The following is a 13,244-nucleotide window of genomic DNA, read 5'->3' on the forward strand; positions in this document are numbered from 1 at the left end:
AAAAGATTCTTTTTATGCCTTAAATTTCTTGTGAAATAAAGGAATTTCATTTGCTGGAAATGAGCATCAGATTCTTTAGTTTTTGCCTGCTCTAAGTGGACAAATAAGGAATCTATTTTAGTGACCTCTAAATCTGATCCTTTTCATTTTATGGACAAGAAGGCCGAAGCCTAGAGGTTAAATAACTGTCCATGGCTACATAACTAGCATTAATAGCTACAATCTGGCCACGATGCGACCCTTTTCACGATCCTTCCAGCAGTTAACCAATCCAAAGCTTTTGCATCACCCTTGTTCTGGCTCAGGGCTTTATGAGCTGGCAGCCCACAGGTCCTCCTTTCCTTTCTTTTCTGACCTGGCACACAAACCTCCTGCACCTGCAAAACCACTGGTCCCCAAGATACTGTTAGGACACAGAAAATGCTGCTAAGTGTTTTTAGTAGAATGTGGGTGACACGGCCATCAAGGGGCTGCCCTCCAGGACCAAAGAAGAAATGCGGCCTGACAGAGGGCTTCGTATTCCAGGTTAGCCAAGAAGTACATCTTCATTTTGGTTTCTACACTGCTCCCCTCAATCAATCCATCAGTCAGCAGAGTGGCAGCTGATTGGTGAAGAAGCCAGCCAATCATCTTGTCTAATTTCGGACTCTTCATGGCTAACATACTTTTACCCCAGAGGCTTAAGTGAAGCACATTTGCTGCTACACGGGCAGATGGTCTCTGAAAGAGAACAAAGATGGAATGAGCCACACAGTACAAATGGCCCACAACCCACCTTATATATTGGAACGTGGCGACAACCTCGTTAATCACTTCTGTCTAAAATAAGAATTTTACCCTCAGCAATCCTGGGAGATGGGTTGGTCTGGCAAATTTTTGTAGTAAATACAAGAGGGAACATTTTAAAAGGCAATTTTCCCCATTAGTTAAAGGATTAGTTCTTTTGCCTTTAGCATAAATTCAAAATGTCTTACCTCCACTCCTGGGAGACCTCTAGGCCAGTCTTTACATGCTGAAATCTCTTAAAAATTCCTCCTTAAAAACAGCTTCTGAATAACTTCTATTCTTTTTCTCTTATTTTAACATTAAAACTCTTTTGAGCTCCAAATACCCTTCCTATAGCTCCTCCCTTCCCTTTGGGAAAGCAAAACAATATCAATTGTACATGTGCAATTATATTGACTATATTAGTTATATTTTTAAAAAAAAGTGAAAAATTCTGCACTCATCAATTTGCTGAAGGTGGATAGTATTTTTCACAAGTCCTTTGGAATTGTTTTGGATCACTGTAATCAGAGTAGCTAAGTGTCAGATGATCATTATACTATGATGTGATTCTCTTCACCTTACTGCATCAGTTCATAAAGTCAGGTTTTTCTGAAATCATCCCCCTTATTTCTTATAGTAAAGCAAGTATTCCATCACATACATGTACCCCAACTTAAGTTATTCCCCAATTGAAAGACAATCCCTCAATTTTCAATTCTCTGCCACCACAAAAAAAAGCTGCTGTATTTTTTTTCAAATAGTTTTTTTCTTTTTTCATTTTGACTACAGACCTAGTAGTGGTTATTGTTGGATCAAAAGGTATGTACAGTTTTGTACCCTTTTGGGCATAGTTCCAAATTGTTCTCCAAGATGGTTGAACCAGTTCACACCTCTACCAAAGATCAGTGTCCCTATTTTTCATATTCCCCTCCAGCAGTTGGCATTTTCCTTTTGCTGTCGTAGCAATCTGATGGATGTTAAGTTCTACCTCAGTTGTTCTAATTTGCAATTCTCTGATTTACATTTTAGTGATTTCCATGATTATTGATAGCTTATTTCTTCTGAAGAGTGCTTATTCTTACCCTATGACCATTATCAACTAGGGAATGGCTTTTATAATTTTCTTGCATCACTTGCATTACTTGCATTTCCCAATTTTTTTCTCTACCACTTTTATCTCTTTAACACCTCTAAGAATTCTTGTTGGGTTTGTGTCCAATTTTCCCATCCCATTCCTATCCTAGGCTTTGTTGTAGCTGTTTTCTCATTGCTGTCTTTTTTCTGAGTTTATGTTTTGGTCTTCTCTGCCACCATATGGTCAAGTTCTTTATTTGTTTTGTTTTCTCATTTTTCCAGTCTATTTCTTGACTTTGAATTTTACGTTAACAAGTTGGGTTCTCCACACCTTGGGCAAGGAGCAGGTCCTATCCAAGTTTCAGTGCTTCCTGCTGCTTTCAGTTAGTTGTGGGGAGTAAGGGGGGAAGTGGTATGTAAATTTTCATTTTTTTCTAGAGTACTGTGATCTGGGCGAGGTGTGAGTTACTCCTCTCCTGGTCTTTGCCCTGGTCTTTAGCCAGGAAGGGCTGCCACTTCTCTGTGACTGCAAGTACTGGTAGTGTCCTCTCTGCCCTGGAACTGTAATCCATGTGACCCACAAGTGCTTGTTTCTATCCTAGAACTGAGACTCAGAACAGGGACTGAGTGGTAGAGCTGGCCAACAGCACCTAGTCCTGCAGCCAAGTCAGTCAGCTCAGGGTCTCTTATAATCTTTCTGACCAATTGTCTGATCATCTCACCACCCTAGTGTCACAGACCTCTCCTGTGGACCTCCTAAATTGTCTTGGGTTGGAGAGATGTCTCATCCTTTTCTTTTCTTGGAACTCCTCCAGAATTTGACTTGAGGCATTATAAAGTTGGAGGAGAATGTTGAGAGGGTGGCTAGATTGTTGCCTCTGCTCTACCATCTTGACTCTACCTGACTTCTGAATTACAGATAACTTAAATACCTCCCCAAGGATAGAGGAAAATGAACTGAAATTCCTATAATTCTGATTAATCAAACATCTGCTTGGGCAGCCCCGATTGGAAGAAAAATAAAATTCATCTTGAGTTTCTGAGGATTAGCCTGAAGCTTTAGAAAACACATCCTGAGTACCTCTCTCACTTGGGTACCATATAATGCTCTTCACAACTTAGCAGTCCCTGCAGGTGAACTGAGTTTGGGATGGGGGAAGAAGGGTTGGTGTCAGTTCTCCTCACCTTGTTGGCATCTCGCTGGAGCAGTGCCTTCACCAGCTGCTTCACATCCAAGGGCACAGTCTCTGGTAGAGCCGGAAGCTGAGATTCGTGATAATTGCGGCTTTCCAGCTGGGTCCTGCCCTGCCCATAGAAGGGATTGGGGAGTCCAAAGATCTCATAGGCAATTGCTCCCACTGCCCAGGCATCTGCTTTGCTGTAGTCAATCGTGACCCCAGGACCAGGACAGGCTGTTGACACCTGCATGGGCAAGAAAGAGGTGGCACACGACTGCTGCCTTGGTACTATTGGTATATAGGTCATGTGGTCCATTTACATAAATCAAATGGACATCTGCTGGCCCTGGCATGACCAGACTGGCTTCTTCCTTAGAGGACCCTCTAGGTCCTTTTTAAGCTCAAACAGAACTTACACAAGGTTAAATGTCCTCATAATATGGATCGGAAAATTGATATTCATTAATTGATATACACTTGAAGGTTGACAAAACATTTTCCTCTCCAGTATTATCTCCATTTTAAAGAAGAAACAGGTTCAGAGAGAAAATGACTTGTCCTCCGTTTGACCACTTATGTCTGAGCCTGGATTTGAACTCTGCTCCCTCTCCAAGGTCCTCTAGAGGTCTTTCTACCTACCACACACATGCAAAAAGATCAAGGCGTCCTAGAGAGTAATGGAATGTCAGCTCTTGGATTGACTGTGGAATGGGGGAAAAGCCCAGTGGGGAGGGGTTCTTGTCTAATGACAAACAATGTAAAAAATTACCTCGGGAGCCATCAGGCAGCTATTTCCTCCCCGGTCCACATACCAACTGGTGAAGGGCAGTTGTAGGCCAGTGCTCTCGTCAGCCAAACAGCAGCCAAAATCTGTTATTACCAACCAGGGACAGCCAGCTGGTAAGGCAACAGGCAAGGATAATGATCAATCAAATGGGAGAGGACCCTCCTCCCTCCCCTCTGATCCCTGCTGTGGGGGAATGAAAGCCACAGGTCCCTGAACCTGGCCAGAAACCTAGGATGTCATCCAGTCATTTTTACAGATGAGGAAGCAGAGGCCTAGCAAAGGGAAGAGGCTCCTCAACTGTCACAAGGCCAGACCAGAAACCAGGCTGCCAACTTCTAGTCTAGGACTTTCCAAACCCTCTTGCCATCTCTCACTCTTCCACAGAAGCAGAAGACAGAAGAAAGGGGTCAGGAATCTAGGCAGGACAAGGGACTATTTGGGGAAAGGATTGGTGTGGCACTTAAAAAGTGAGACATTTCTGGGTAATTTAATCATTTATTAATAATGTTAGAATTTTAATAAAAAGGTAGTCATGGGGGAAGCTAGGTGGCACAGTGGATAGAGCACCAGTCCTGGAATCAGGAGTACCTGAGTTCAAATCCGGTCTCAGACACTTAATAATTAACTTAGCTGTGTGGCCTTGGCAAGCCACTTAACCCCACTGCCTTGCAAAAAAAAACCCCAAACAATAAAAAGGTGGTCACATGGCCATCTCAAGAGCATAGTCCATCACGAAGGTGGACTTTGAGCTTACATGCCCATTGGAAGAGGGATGTTCCCAAGGTTGGCAATCAATTTTGACTAACAATTGATGAGAATGAAATGATGGGCTGAGAGCGACATAATGTCAAAGAGAGACCACCCACTAGCCTTTGGTAATCTAATCAAAGCATTTATCTGGACCAAAACCTGAAAGAACACAAGGGCTTCTCCAACTGGATAAGGTCTGATCAAGATTGGGAAAAAAGTAGTCTAATCTCATTATCAGAAATGTCCTTCAAACACTGAATTTTTGAAATCGTAACTTTAGAAAATAGGGAGGAACTCTGGATCTCTCCAAATCATGGAGTAAGGCTCCAGAAGGCCATCTTATTACCTGTGAGATCTTGGACTTGTAGGTAGAAGTAGTGAAGTGGTAGAGTGATGCACTGGGAGTAAGGAAGACCTGGGTTCAGATTCCACTTTTAAGTTGTTTATTTTTTTTGGCCAGGTTTTTGCAAGGCAATGGGGTTAAGTGGCTTGTCCAAGGTCACACAGCTAGGTAATTGTGTCTGAGGCCAGATTTGAACTCAGGTTCTCCTGACTCCATGGCCAGTGCTCTATCCATTCACCACCTAGCTGCCCCCAGATCCCACTTCTAACACTTGAGACTGTGTGATTCCAGGGAATCACCTAACCTCTTTGTGCCTTTCCTCATTTGTAAAATAAGTTAGTTAGACTAGATGGTCTCTAGGATCCCTTCATTTATACCACTGACCCATTTCCTCATTCCTGAGACAAGGAAACAAATGCTCAGAGAGAACTGACTTCTCCAAGGCCTTACAGGGAATAAAAGCAGAATCAGGATTTAGATGTCAATGGTTTGGTCCTCTGATGGGCAAATCCAAGAATTCCCATGTTCTAGCCCTACAATGGACCCAACACGACAGGAAGGTAGCTGGTGAACCCACAAGTTCTAGGTGGTGGTGGGGGGGGGTGCAGAGCCTTCTGGGTTTTCCATCCACTGTCCCCCAGTGAGAAGTGACACATTCTGCAGAAGGCAGGTGGATCTCATCCTCTGCCTCAACCCTGGAAGGGACAGTGAGTCTAGAACCAAAGGCAGAGCAGGCAGAAGAGCCTGCAGCTGGCTTTCCAAACCAACTTCTCTGGGAGAGGCTCTTCTCAGTGATTACAACCGCCAGGTCACCTACCTGAGTCAAACTCAACTAGGATGTTGTCCGACTTCAAGTCTCTGTGGGCAATGCCCTGCTGAACCAGGTGATCCACTCCTTCCAACAGCTGCAGGGTCATCAAGGTAGCAAGGTGCGGGCTTGGAGGGCATGCCTGCAAGTACTGGCGTAGGGTCCAGGGGTAGCTGAGCACAGGGAGATGGGGTCACCTGACTGGCTGATTTCCTATCTCCACTACCTTGAACTAGTGGCCAACAAGGATTTTCCTTTGCTTGTATCTGTGACATGTTTGACTTCTTTCTACTCTTTATTCTGACTCCCCTCCACTTGTTCTGAAACCCAAAGGATGACGCACTGACCACAGGCCAATCAGTGGCTCACTAGCATCTCCAGCCTCTCAAGACACTCGGGCTAGAAGGGCCTCAGCATCCACCCCAACCCAAACCCTCCCCTTGGACCCTGCAGTCAGTGAGAGTAGGGCTCTGTGTGATCCCCAGCACAGTGTAAGACTGGTGAAGGCAAGGATTACTTTCCGTATTCCAAGCTTCCAGTGGTCCGTTTACCATCCCCCTACTATGCAAGGCCAGGGGTCCTGTCCCCGAGTCCAGCTCTTCCCACAGCACCCTTTTCCTCAAGGGGGCTCTTCTTTGCCAAGCTTTGACACATCCCACATGGAGTCTTTTTCTCCCAGACAGCCCCCTCCCTCCATCTCCCGCCACTCAATGACTGTGCCCTTATCCATGGCCAGCAATCACACGCCCCAGGTGAGGCCCCCAGATCTCACTGGCACTCACTTCTTCATGACGAGGAATAGTGTCCGTCCATGACCCAGGCCTGAAGGATAGAGCTTTGGAGGCAGGACATCAGGGTAGTCCACCAGGGCACCAGGCAGGAGGGGCACAGAGGAGGTGAAAGCCCGGAGCACCCGGATAATGTTGGGGTGTGGGGTCAGCTGCTTGGAACCTCTCTCGTGTTTCCTGTTTTGGTCAAAGGGCGGGAACACATCAAGCCAGGCCTTGCTCCAACTTTATAAGGACTGCTAACATGGCAGAGACCAGGTATATACATAAGGTCCTTCCACTGGGCAGGCAAGCAGCCAGGCTGCCAAATCGAAGCTGGATTGAATGAGCATTTCCTTACCTTACAAGCAGCTGACATTAAGGTCTGTGTGAAAATGCTGATTACTTATTTATTCATCTGATCAACATTGATTAAATATCCATGACTGAGAAGGACCAAACAGACTTATCTTGATTCCATTAGGAACCTCAGTCCATATTTCTATTATTAGTACTAACATGCTCAAAATTCTTCAGTGGTTCCCCACTGCCTACAGTACTGAGACCAGCCTTCCTGGCAGAGCTCCCGAACTCATTTATAACATAAGGGGATGGGGATTTGGCGCTGAAAGGGACCTTAGAGGGCATCCAGGCCAGTTTTCTCATTTTACAAACCAGAAAATCAAGGGCAAAGATATTCAGTGACTTGCTCAAGGTCACCAGGGCAGAACAGAAAGGACACATTCTTTGGCATGAAAGGAGCCTCTGACCTTGGCCTCTCTGGGTGTCCACAAGGTCCTTTCTGGCTCCATTCCTGATCCTGTCACGTGCACCTGGATTCAAACCCAGGGACTGTAGCTCCTTCAAGGCAGGGACTGTTTAGGCACCTTTGTATTCCCAGTACCGGCTGGGCCTGCAGGACCTGGACACTGCCACAGCCTCCTGCTGCCTCCCGACATTCCCAAGCAATAACTGAACTCTGGCCTGCACATCCCCACTGATGCTGATCTTTATTTGGGGAGACCTGTCCCTCATTCTCTGTAGTAATCAATCTTACCTTCAAGGCCCAGCTCCAGCACCCTAACTCTCCTGCTCCAGCTCCCCCACTCTGCACTCTCCTATGCTCTTCAGGCTTGGAAGGATACAGACCACTACCCACCTGGGCACCAGGAGAAGTCACATCAAATTTATCTGTCTCCTGCATCCATCTCTCTGGGCGCCATACTCATGGACGCCACGAGAGGGCATTCCATTTGCATTTTGTCAGCAGCCACTACTCAAGAGAGGAATCTGGGGGCTTCACCAATCTAGAAACTGGGAGTCTAGGAATAGCTTGACCATCAGTCATTTAAGAGCTGGAAGGGGCCTTATTAGGACACAGAACGTTTGGCCTTAGGGATCTCTAGGCCAGTACCTTTATTTAAGGAAGCAGAAGTGATTTGGCCCCAATCCCCCAACATCAGAAAAGGCAGGACCAATCTGGGGACTGTGCACAAGCTCAGCACTGGCAGGGATCTCAGTGGCTGCCTAGGCCAACCTGCTCCCCTCTCCTCCAGAAAAAAGGTGGGGTGGGGGGAAGGGTATGCTACTACCTCCAGAGCAGTCTTTTCCACTGTGGACACCTCTCCTCATCTCAAACCTAAAACACCTCTGGGCAATTTCTATTCATGGTCCCTGGGGCTCAGGGGCATGCAGTTTGTTGCCTCTACCCAGCCTAATTCTCTGCTACCTTCACTTGTAGCTCCACTAAAATCATAGTTCCCTCATCCTGTGCCTGTCCCTCCTCCCTCCCCCCAATCTCCATCAAGGGCTACTGACTCTTACCTGAAGATGGCAGCTCCATACTCCCCAGACAGGGCCATGCGGCTGGCTGGAACTAGTTCCTGGCTCATGGTGCTAAAGATGGCTTCACTGGAGGAACCTGCCTATGACGAGCATTACACAAACAAAAGAGGTATCAAATATGGGATGAGACAATATCAGGAGAAGGGGCTATCATGGAAAGGTGCAAGCATTGAAAGCAAGCACTTCCAGTGGGCTAGGCTATGACCCTAAGCTCCTTTTTCCCATTTCAAAATCAGACTGAGGGTCTCCTTAATGCTAAGCAGCTTTCAATGACAGGCCAAACAAGTCTTCATTCCTCCTGTAGGAGCAGGGACTGGTATGGGATAAGGGTGCCAGGACACCTCCCTAGAAAATGGAGGAAAGGCAGGACAGGCACCAGTTGGAGTTATCCCAAACCTTTGACTCCTAACAATCCAAGCACTTGTAATACTAGGGTGAACAAATGTGGTGGGGCCCTGGGCTCTGGTAACTGGGCCTGAATTAGCCTGCTTTGTTTTCTTTGGGACATGTTCACCTACTGCTGAGCCTGGATGGAATAAGCTAATGCAAGGTTGCGGGACCCTCATGCTCTCCTACCACCAGACTCATAGAAAGAACACACGTTCCATTCAGATTGGTCCCTCACAAATTATTTCCCATTCCTCATTTTTGACTCAGAACCAAATCAACACAAGTGCTCTAACAAAAGTCAGACTACTTGACATCTTCTGAGATGGCATCTCCACCTGAACCTGACAAAGGGCCCTGCCCTCCAGGTTATACACCCTGAGGGTGGGCAGCTCTCAAACCAACCAGTCAAGGCTCTGGGATCAACTTGTTTACTATGAGTAAGAAACTCCTGACCTGGAATCTCTCACAAGGGTGGCTGCAGAAGACTAGTCCTTGCAAACATCCTCCATTGAAGAGATTTTGTTCCTCAAGACTAACACCCTCCCAGGAGAGTAGCTTCTTCTAAATATACTTACTGAGATGTTCCACATCATCTTGATGGCTAAGGGGAAGGCTGTGGCCTGCTGCTGAACACCCTGCAGGCTTTCTGCCTGTGAGGCAGGGACTGTATCCTGTCCCAAGGGAAGCCCCTCCCTGGGGCCTTCCTGCTTCTGGGGCCAGGTGGGCATAGTGGCTTCATACACTGCAGCACTGCACCCCTTGCCAATGGATTGTCCAATGAGGTATTCTTCCAGCCGGAAACCCTGCCAACGCCTATTTGCCAGCGGGTCAGGAAGCAGCTTATTTTTCTGGGTAAAAATTGCCTATGGGAGGGAAAAAGACCCTGGTGAAGCAAGTGACCACCTGGGGCCTGAAGAGCAAGCAAGGCCACCTTAGGAGCCAGCAGAAACAGTTGCCTTTGTCCTAGGCCTAGCTCAGCTCAGAAGCTGTGCAGCCTTTCTTTTGTTCACAATAACTTTGCTGAAAACCCTTTTTATTGTTCCTGCTTAGCAGAAAGAATTGATTAGGGGTCAGAATTTCTGGACTCTGGCACAGTTACTGATGGGCTGCCCGTCTGTCTCTGGGCACCAGCTCAAAGCTCTGTGCCACAGAGATCTCTCTTTTTACAAAGACCTTAGATGACAAGCAGTAGACAGGTCCTGGGCAGGTAGTGAAGATGGTGGGCAGTGTGTGCCACAAAGGGCAGTCTGGCTAATGTCTTGAGGACATTACCTCCACAACCGATTCTCCCACTTAGTTTGGAACAGAATTTCACTTAATGAGTGAAATCTTTATCAGGAGTTGTTAGAAAAGGGAAAGGACTGAAGGTGGGTCATCCACCTAAAGCCAACTTTCCTCTTTTGCTCATGGAATCGTCCTCCTCCCAGTTCAACTGACACCTTAACAGTAGTCCCCTCCTCTTCTCCCCCACATCTAAGGAGTCCTCAGATCCAAGGTTGTTGTATTTCATTGGTCCCTTTCTTTCCATCCCTTCCACACCCTCAGTCCAAGTCCTCTTGGAGACAACTGCAGGAATTCTTCTCTTTTGGGTGTCATTGTTCCCTCTGGTAGTTTGGTGAATTTTTTTGTACTCTTCATGTTACAGTTCTTTAAAACTCATCATTGAAGGAAATGCTAAATTTCAGTTTAGAGGTTAGTACAATAACTTTGAAACTAATTTAGGGTCAGAAATCTCAACCTGGAAGTGACCTGTAGAGGTCATCTAGTCCAACTCCCTAAGGGCCAAAGAAGGTTAAAGGTCTTGTCCTAGGTCACTCAGATAAGGGCAGGACTGGCACCTGAGTCCTCTTGAGAAGTAGGACTCTTTGGCTTGTACCTCACTACTTCCCCTTGATTCCAGCCTTGACTCTCTCCCAATTCATCCTGTAAAGGTTGTCAAATTAATTTTCCAGATTATCATGAATTGATGTAATCATGTTATGTTTCTCATGAAAAGCCTTCAAAAGTCCTTTATGAACAGCGCAATTAAATATGGAGTACAGCATTCAGGGCCTCTGGAATCTGGTTCCAAATCTGGTCCTCCACCTTCTGAACTATCTGATTGATAGGAAATGTTTCCTTAAAGCACTTCTCCCTTCCATGGCCACATAGCTAGGAATTGTCTGAAGCCAGATTTGAACTTGAAAGATGAGCCTTCCTGACTCCAGCCTGACTCTGTGCTGCACCACCTGGCTGGCTGCCCTTCTGCAGGTGGGAGGTACTATTCTCTTCATTTTTACTTTTTTTTTTTTTTTTTGCAAGGCAATGGGGTTAAGTAGCTTGCCCAAGGCTACTGAGGCTGGATTTGAACTCAGGTACTCCTGACTCCAGGGCCGGTGCTCTATCCACTGCACCACCTAGCCGCCCCCATTCTTACTTTTGAGAAAATTGAGGCAAAGTGACTTGATCAGGATCACATAGTGTCTGAGGTTGGATTTGAACTTAAGTCTCCCTGATTTAAGTCCTCGAGCTCTTTCCACTGTGCAACTCGCTCAAGATCAGATAGGTACTGGAATTCAAAGGAAGTCTGAAGACTCCAAATTCAGTACACTTTCCACTGTAACACATAACCTCTATTCTAAGATTTCTTCTGGCTCTAACATCTAAGGAGCCATCAAATTCTGATTTTGTGTCTTATGATTATCCCTGCAATGATATTCCCATGTCCTAAGGTCTATTCTTTCTAAGGTCCCAGTGTTAGTATCCTGTGTTCTAAGGACCCTCCCGGCTCTGACACCCCGTGTTCCCAGGGCCCTCCCGGCTCTGACACCCCGGGTTCCCGGGGCCCTCCCGGCTCTGACACCCCGGGTTCTCGGGCCCCTCCGGCCCTGCCTCCCTGCCCAGCCGGGTCTCTGGGGCTCGGGGCGCGCCACACCCGCACCTGCACTTGTCCCCTCCCCCTGCCCCGCCTCCGGGCCGGCCTCACCTGGATGTCCCTGCAGGCCGAGGCCGCCCGCCGCCCCTCCGCCTGCTCCTCCTCCAGCAGCCCCAGCCCCAGCCCCAAGGCCAGGAAGGCGGCGCGGCCGCAGGGGGCCCCGGCGCCGCGGGCCCGGGGCAGCAGCCGGCGCTGCAGGCGCGCCGCCAGCCCGGCCACCGACTCCCGGAAGAAGCGGTAGCGGCCGGGAAGGCCCAGCGCCGGGCCCCGCGCCGCGGTCCCTCGGGCCCCCGGGCCCCAGCCCGGCCCCGGCCGTTCCGCCCGCCCTAGGCCCCCCGCCGCGCCCGGCTTGGCGGAGAAGCGCAGCAGCAGCGCCCGGCCCAGCTGCAGGCCCCGGCCCAGCGCCTGTCGCAGCGCCATGGCCTTGGCGTTGACCCCGACCCGACCCCTCGCGCCGACCGGCCCCACCGGCCCGCTCTCTCTCGCGCACGCGCCAACTTCCGCGCAAGCGCACAGGCCGCGGGAGGCGGGGCGCTGCCTAGCCACGTGGAGATTGTTTACGGAGTCTGCCCCGCGCGGGGGCGGGGCTTAGCGCTCGGTGCTCCTGCGCAGGTGCGGCCGTGGATGCCGGAGACCCTAACCCTAACCCGGCTGGTTCAGCCCCGCCTCCTGCGGCCCCGCCCCCGCACCACGTGGGAGCTCCGCCACGCCCCGCCACGCCCCGCATCCCAGGACTGACAGCCCCGGCCCCGCAGCCGGCATGGGCGGCCCCGGCCCGCATCCCAGGACGGGCAGCCCCGGCCCGCATCCCAGGACGGGCAGCCCCGGCCCCGCAGCCAGCATGGGCAGCCCCGGCCCGCATCCCAGGACGGGCAGCCCCGGCCCCGCAGCCGGCTCGGCCACGCCGGGACCCCAGTGGAGCTTTCATGGCCAGGATGCTGGAGGGGCCGTCACTGCCCCCGGCTTTTCACAGATGGGGAAACTGAGGCTAGCGGTCCCCCCGCAGCTAGGCTCCCGAGTCTTCTCGACCCCAGGGCCAGCATCCTATCCGTCGCCTCACCTAGTTGCCCCTAAGTTGCCTCTCCAGCAGCCTGAATCCTCCTCTGCCTCTCCCACCTTTAGGCCCTGCGCTTCCCTGGGGGCCTTGTAGAGGAAGCTGGGGAGCCCTCCCACGTGACAGCCCCTCAGTCCTCGCAAGCCATTTTTGCCACCGGTTTGTTGTGTGTTGGCTTTCCCCAAATCCAGCCTGTTTCTTGCTGACGGTCATCCAGTCTCCATTTGCTCCAGCCTTTCCCTGATCTTGTAACATCCAGCTAGTTATTCAATCTTTATTATTCTGTTACTCTGGGTCTGAATGTCCATTCTGGCTCTGACTGTCTTTGCTTTAAGACCAGTTCCATCGGTGAGATTCAGTGTTCTGAGGATCCCCCCAGCTCTGAGATCCCGTGTTCTAAGGATCCCCTCAACTCTGACATCCCATGTTGTAAGGATCCCCCCAGCTCGGACATCCTGTGTCCTAAGGACCCTCCCAGCTCTGACATCCTGTGTTCTAAGGGCCCTCCTCATTTTCACATTCTTTATTTCAAGGGTCCTCCCACCTCTGACATCAATGTTCTAACT

General features: G+C 49.3%; 1 protein-coding gene across 1 annotated transcript; it reads right to left on the reverse strand.

Annotated features, from left to right (window-relative positions):
* Positions 1-421: 421 nt before the first annotated feature.
* On the reverse strand, positions 422-12,098 carry PINK1 (PTEN induced kinase 1). Its single transcript, XM_074218233.1, has 8 exons — positions 11,676-12,098; positions 9,286-9,573; positions 8,300-8,400; positions 6,491-6,673; positions 5,718-5,881; positions 3,790-3,917; positions 3,028-3,264; positions 422-720 (listed from the first exon to the last, which is right to left on the reverse strand). The coding sequence occupies exons 1-8, from the start codon at positions 12,042-12,044 to the stop codon at positions 463-465; spliced, it is 1,728 nt and encodes a 575-aa protein (XP_074074334.1). The 5' UTR covers positions 12,045-12,098; the 3' UTR covers positions 422-462.
* Between the last annotated feature and the right edge of the window lie 1,146 nt (positions 12,099-13,244).

This window comes from Macrotis lagotis, chromosome 1 (assembly GCF_037893015.1).
Source record: "Macrotis lagotis isolate mMagLag1 chromosome 1, bilby.v1.9.chrom.fasta, whole genome shotgun sequence".
Classification (NCBI taxonomy): Eukaryota; Metazoa; Chordata; class Mammalia; order Peramelemorphia; family Peramelidae; genus Macrotis; species Macrotis lagotis.

What these genes read in the sequence shown, in the direction of transcription:
- PINK1 (XM_074218233.1), bottom strand. Translation starts at nt 12,044, where the DNA reads ATGGCGCTGCGACAGGCGCTGGGCCGGGGCCTGCAGCTGGGCCGGGCG. An exon ending in CGGCCTGCAGGGACATCCAG is followed by an intron (nt 9,574 to 11,675) that starts GTGAGGCCGGCC and finishes TCCCTCCCATAG; the next exon opens with GCAATTTTTACCCAGAAAAA. An exon ending in CCTAGTTGAGTTTGACTCAG is followed by an intron (nt 3,918 to 5,717) that starts GTAGGTGACCTG and finishes TTGCCTTACCAG; the next exon opens with CTGGCTGTCCCTGGTTGGTA.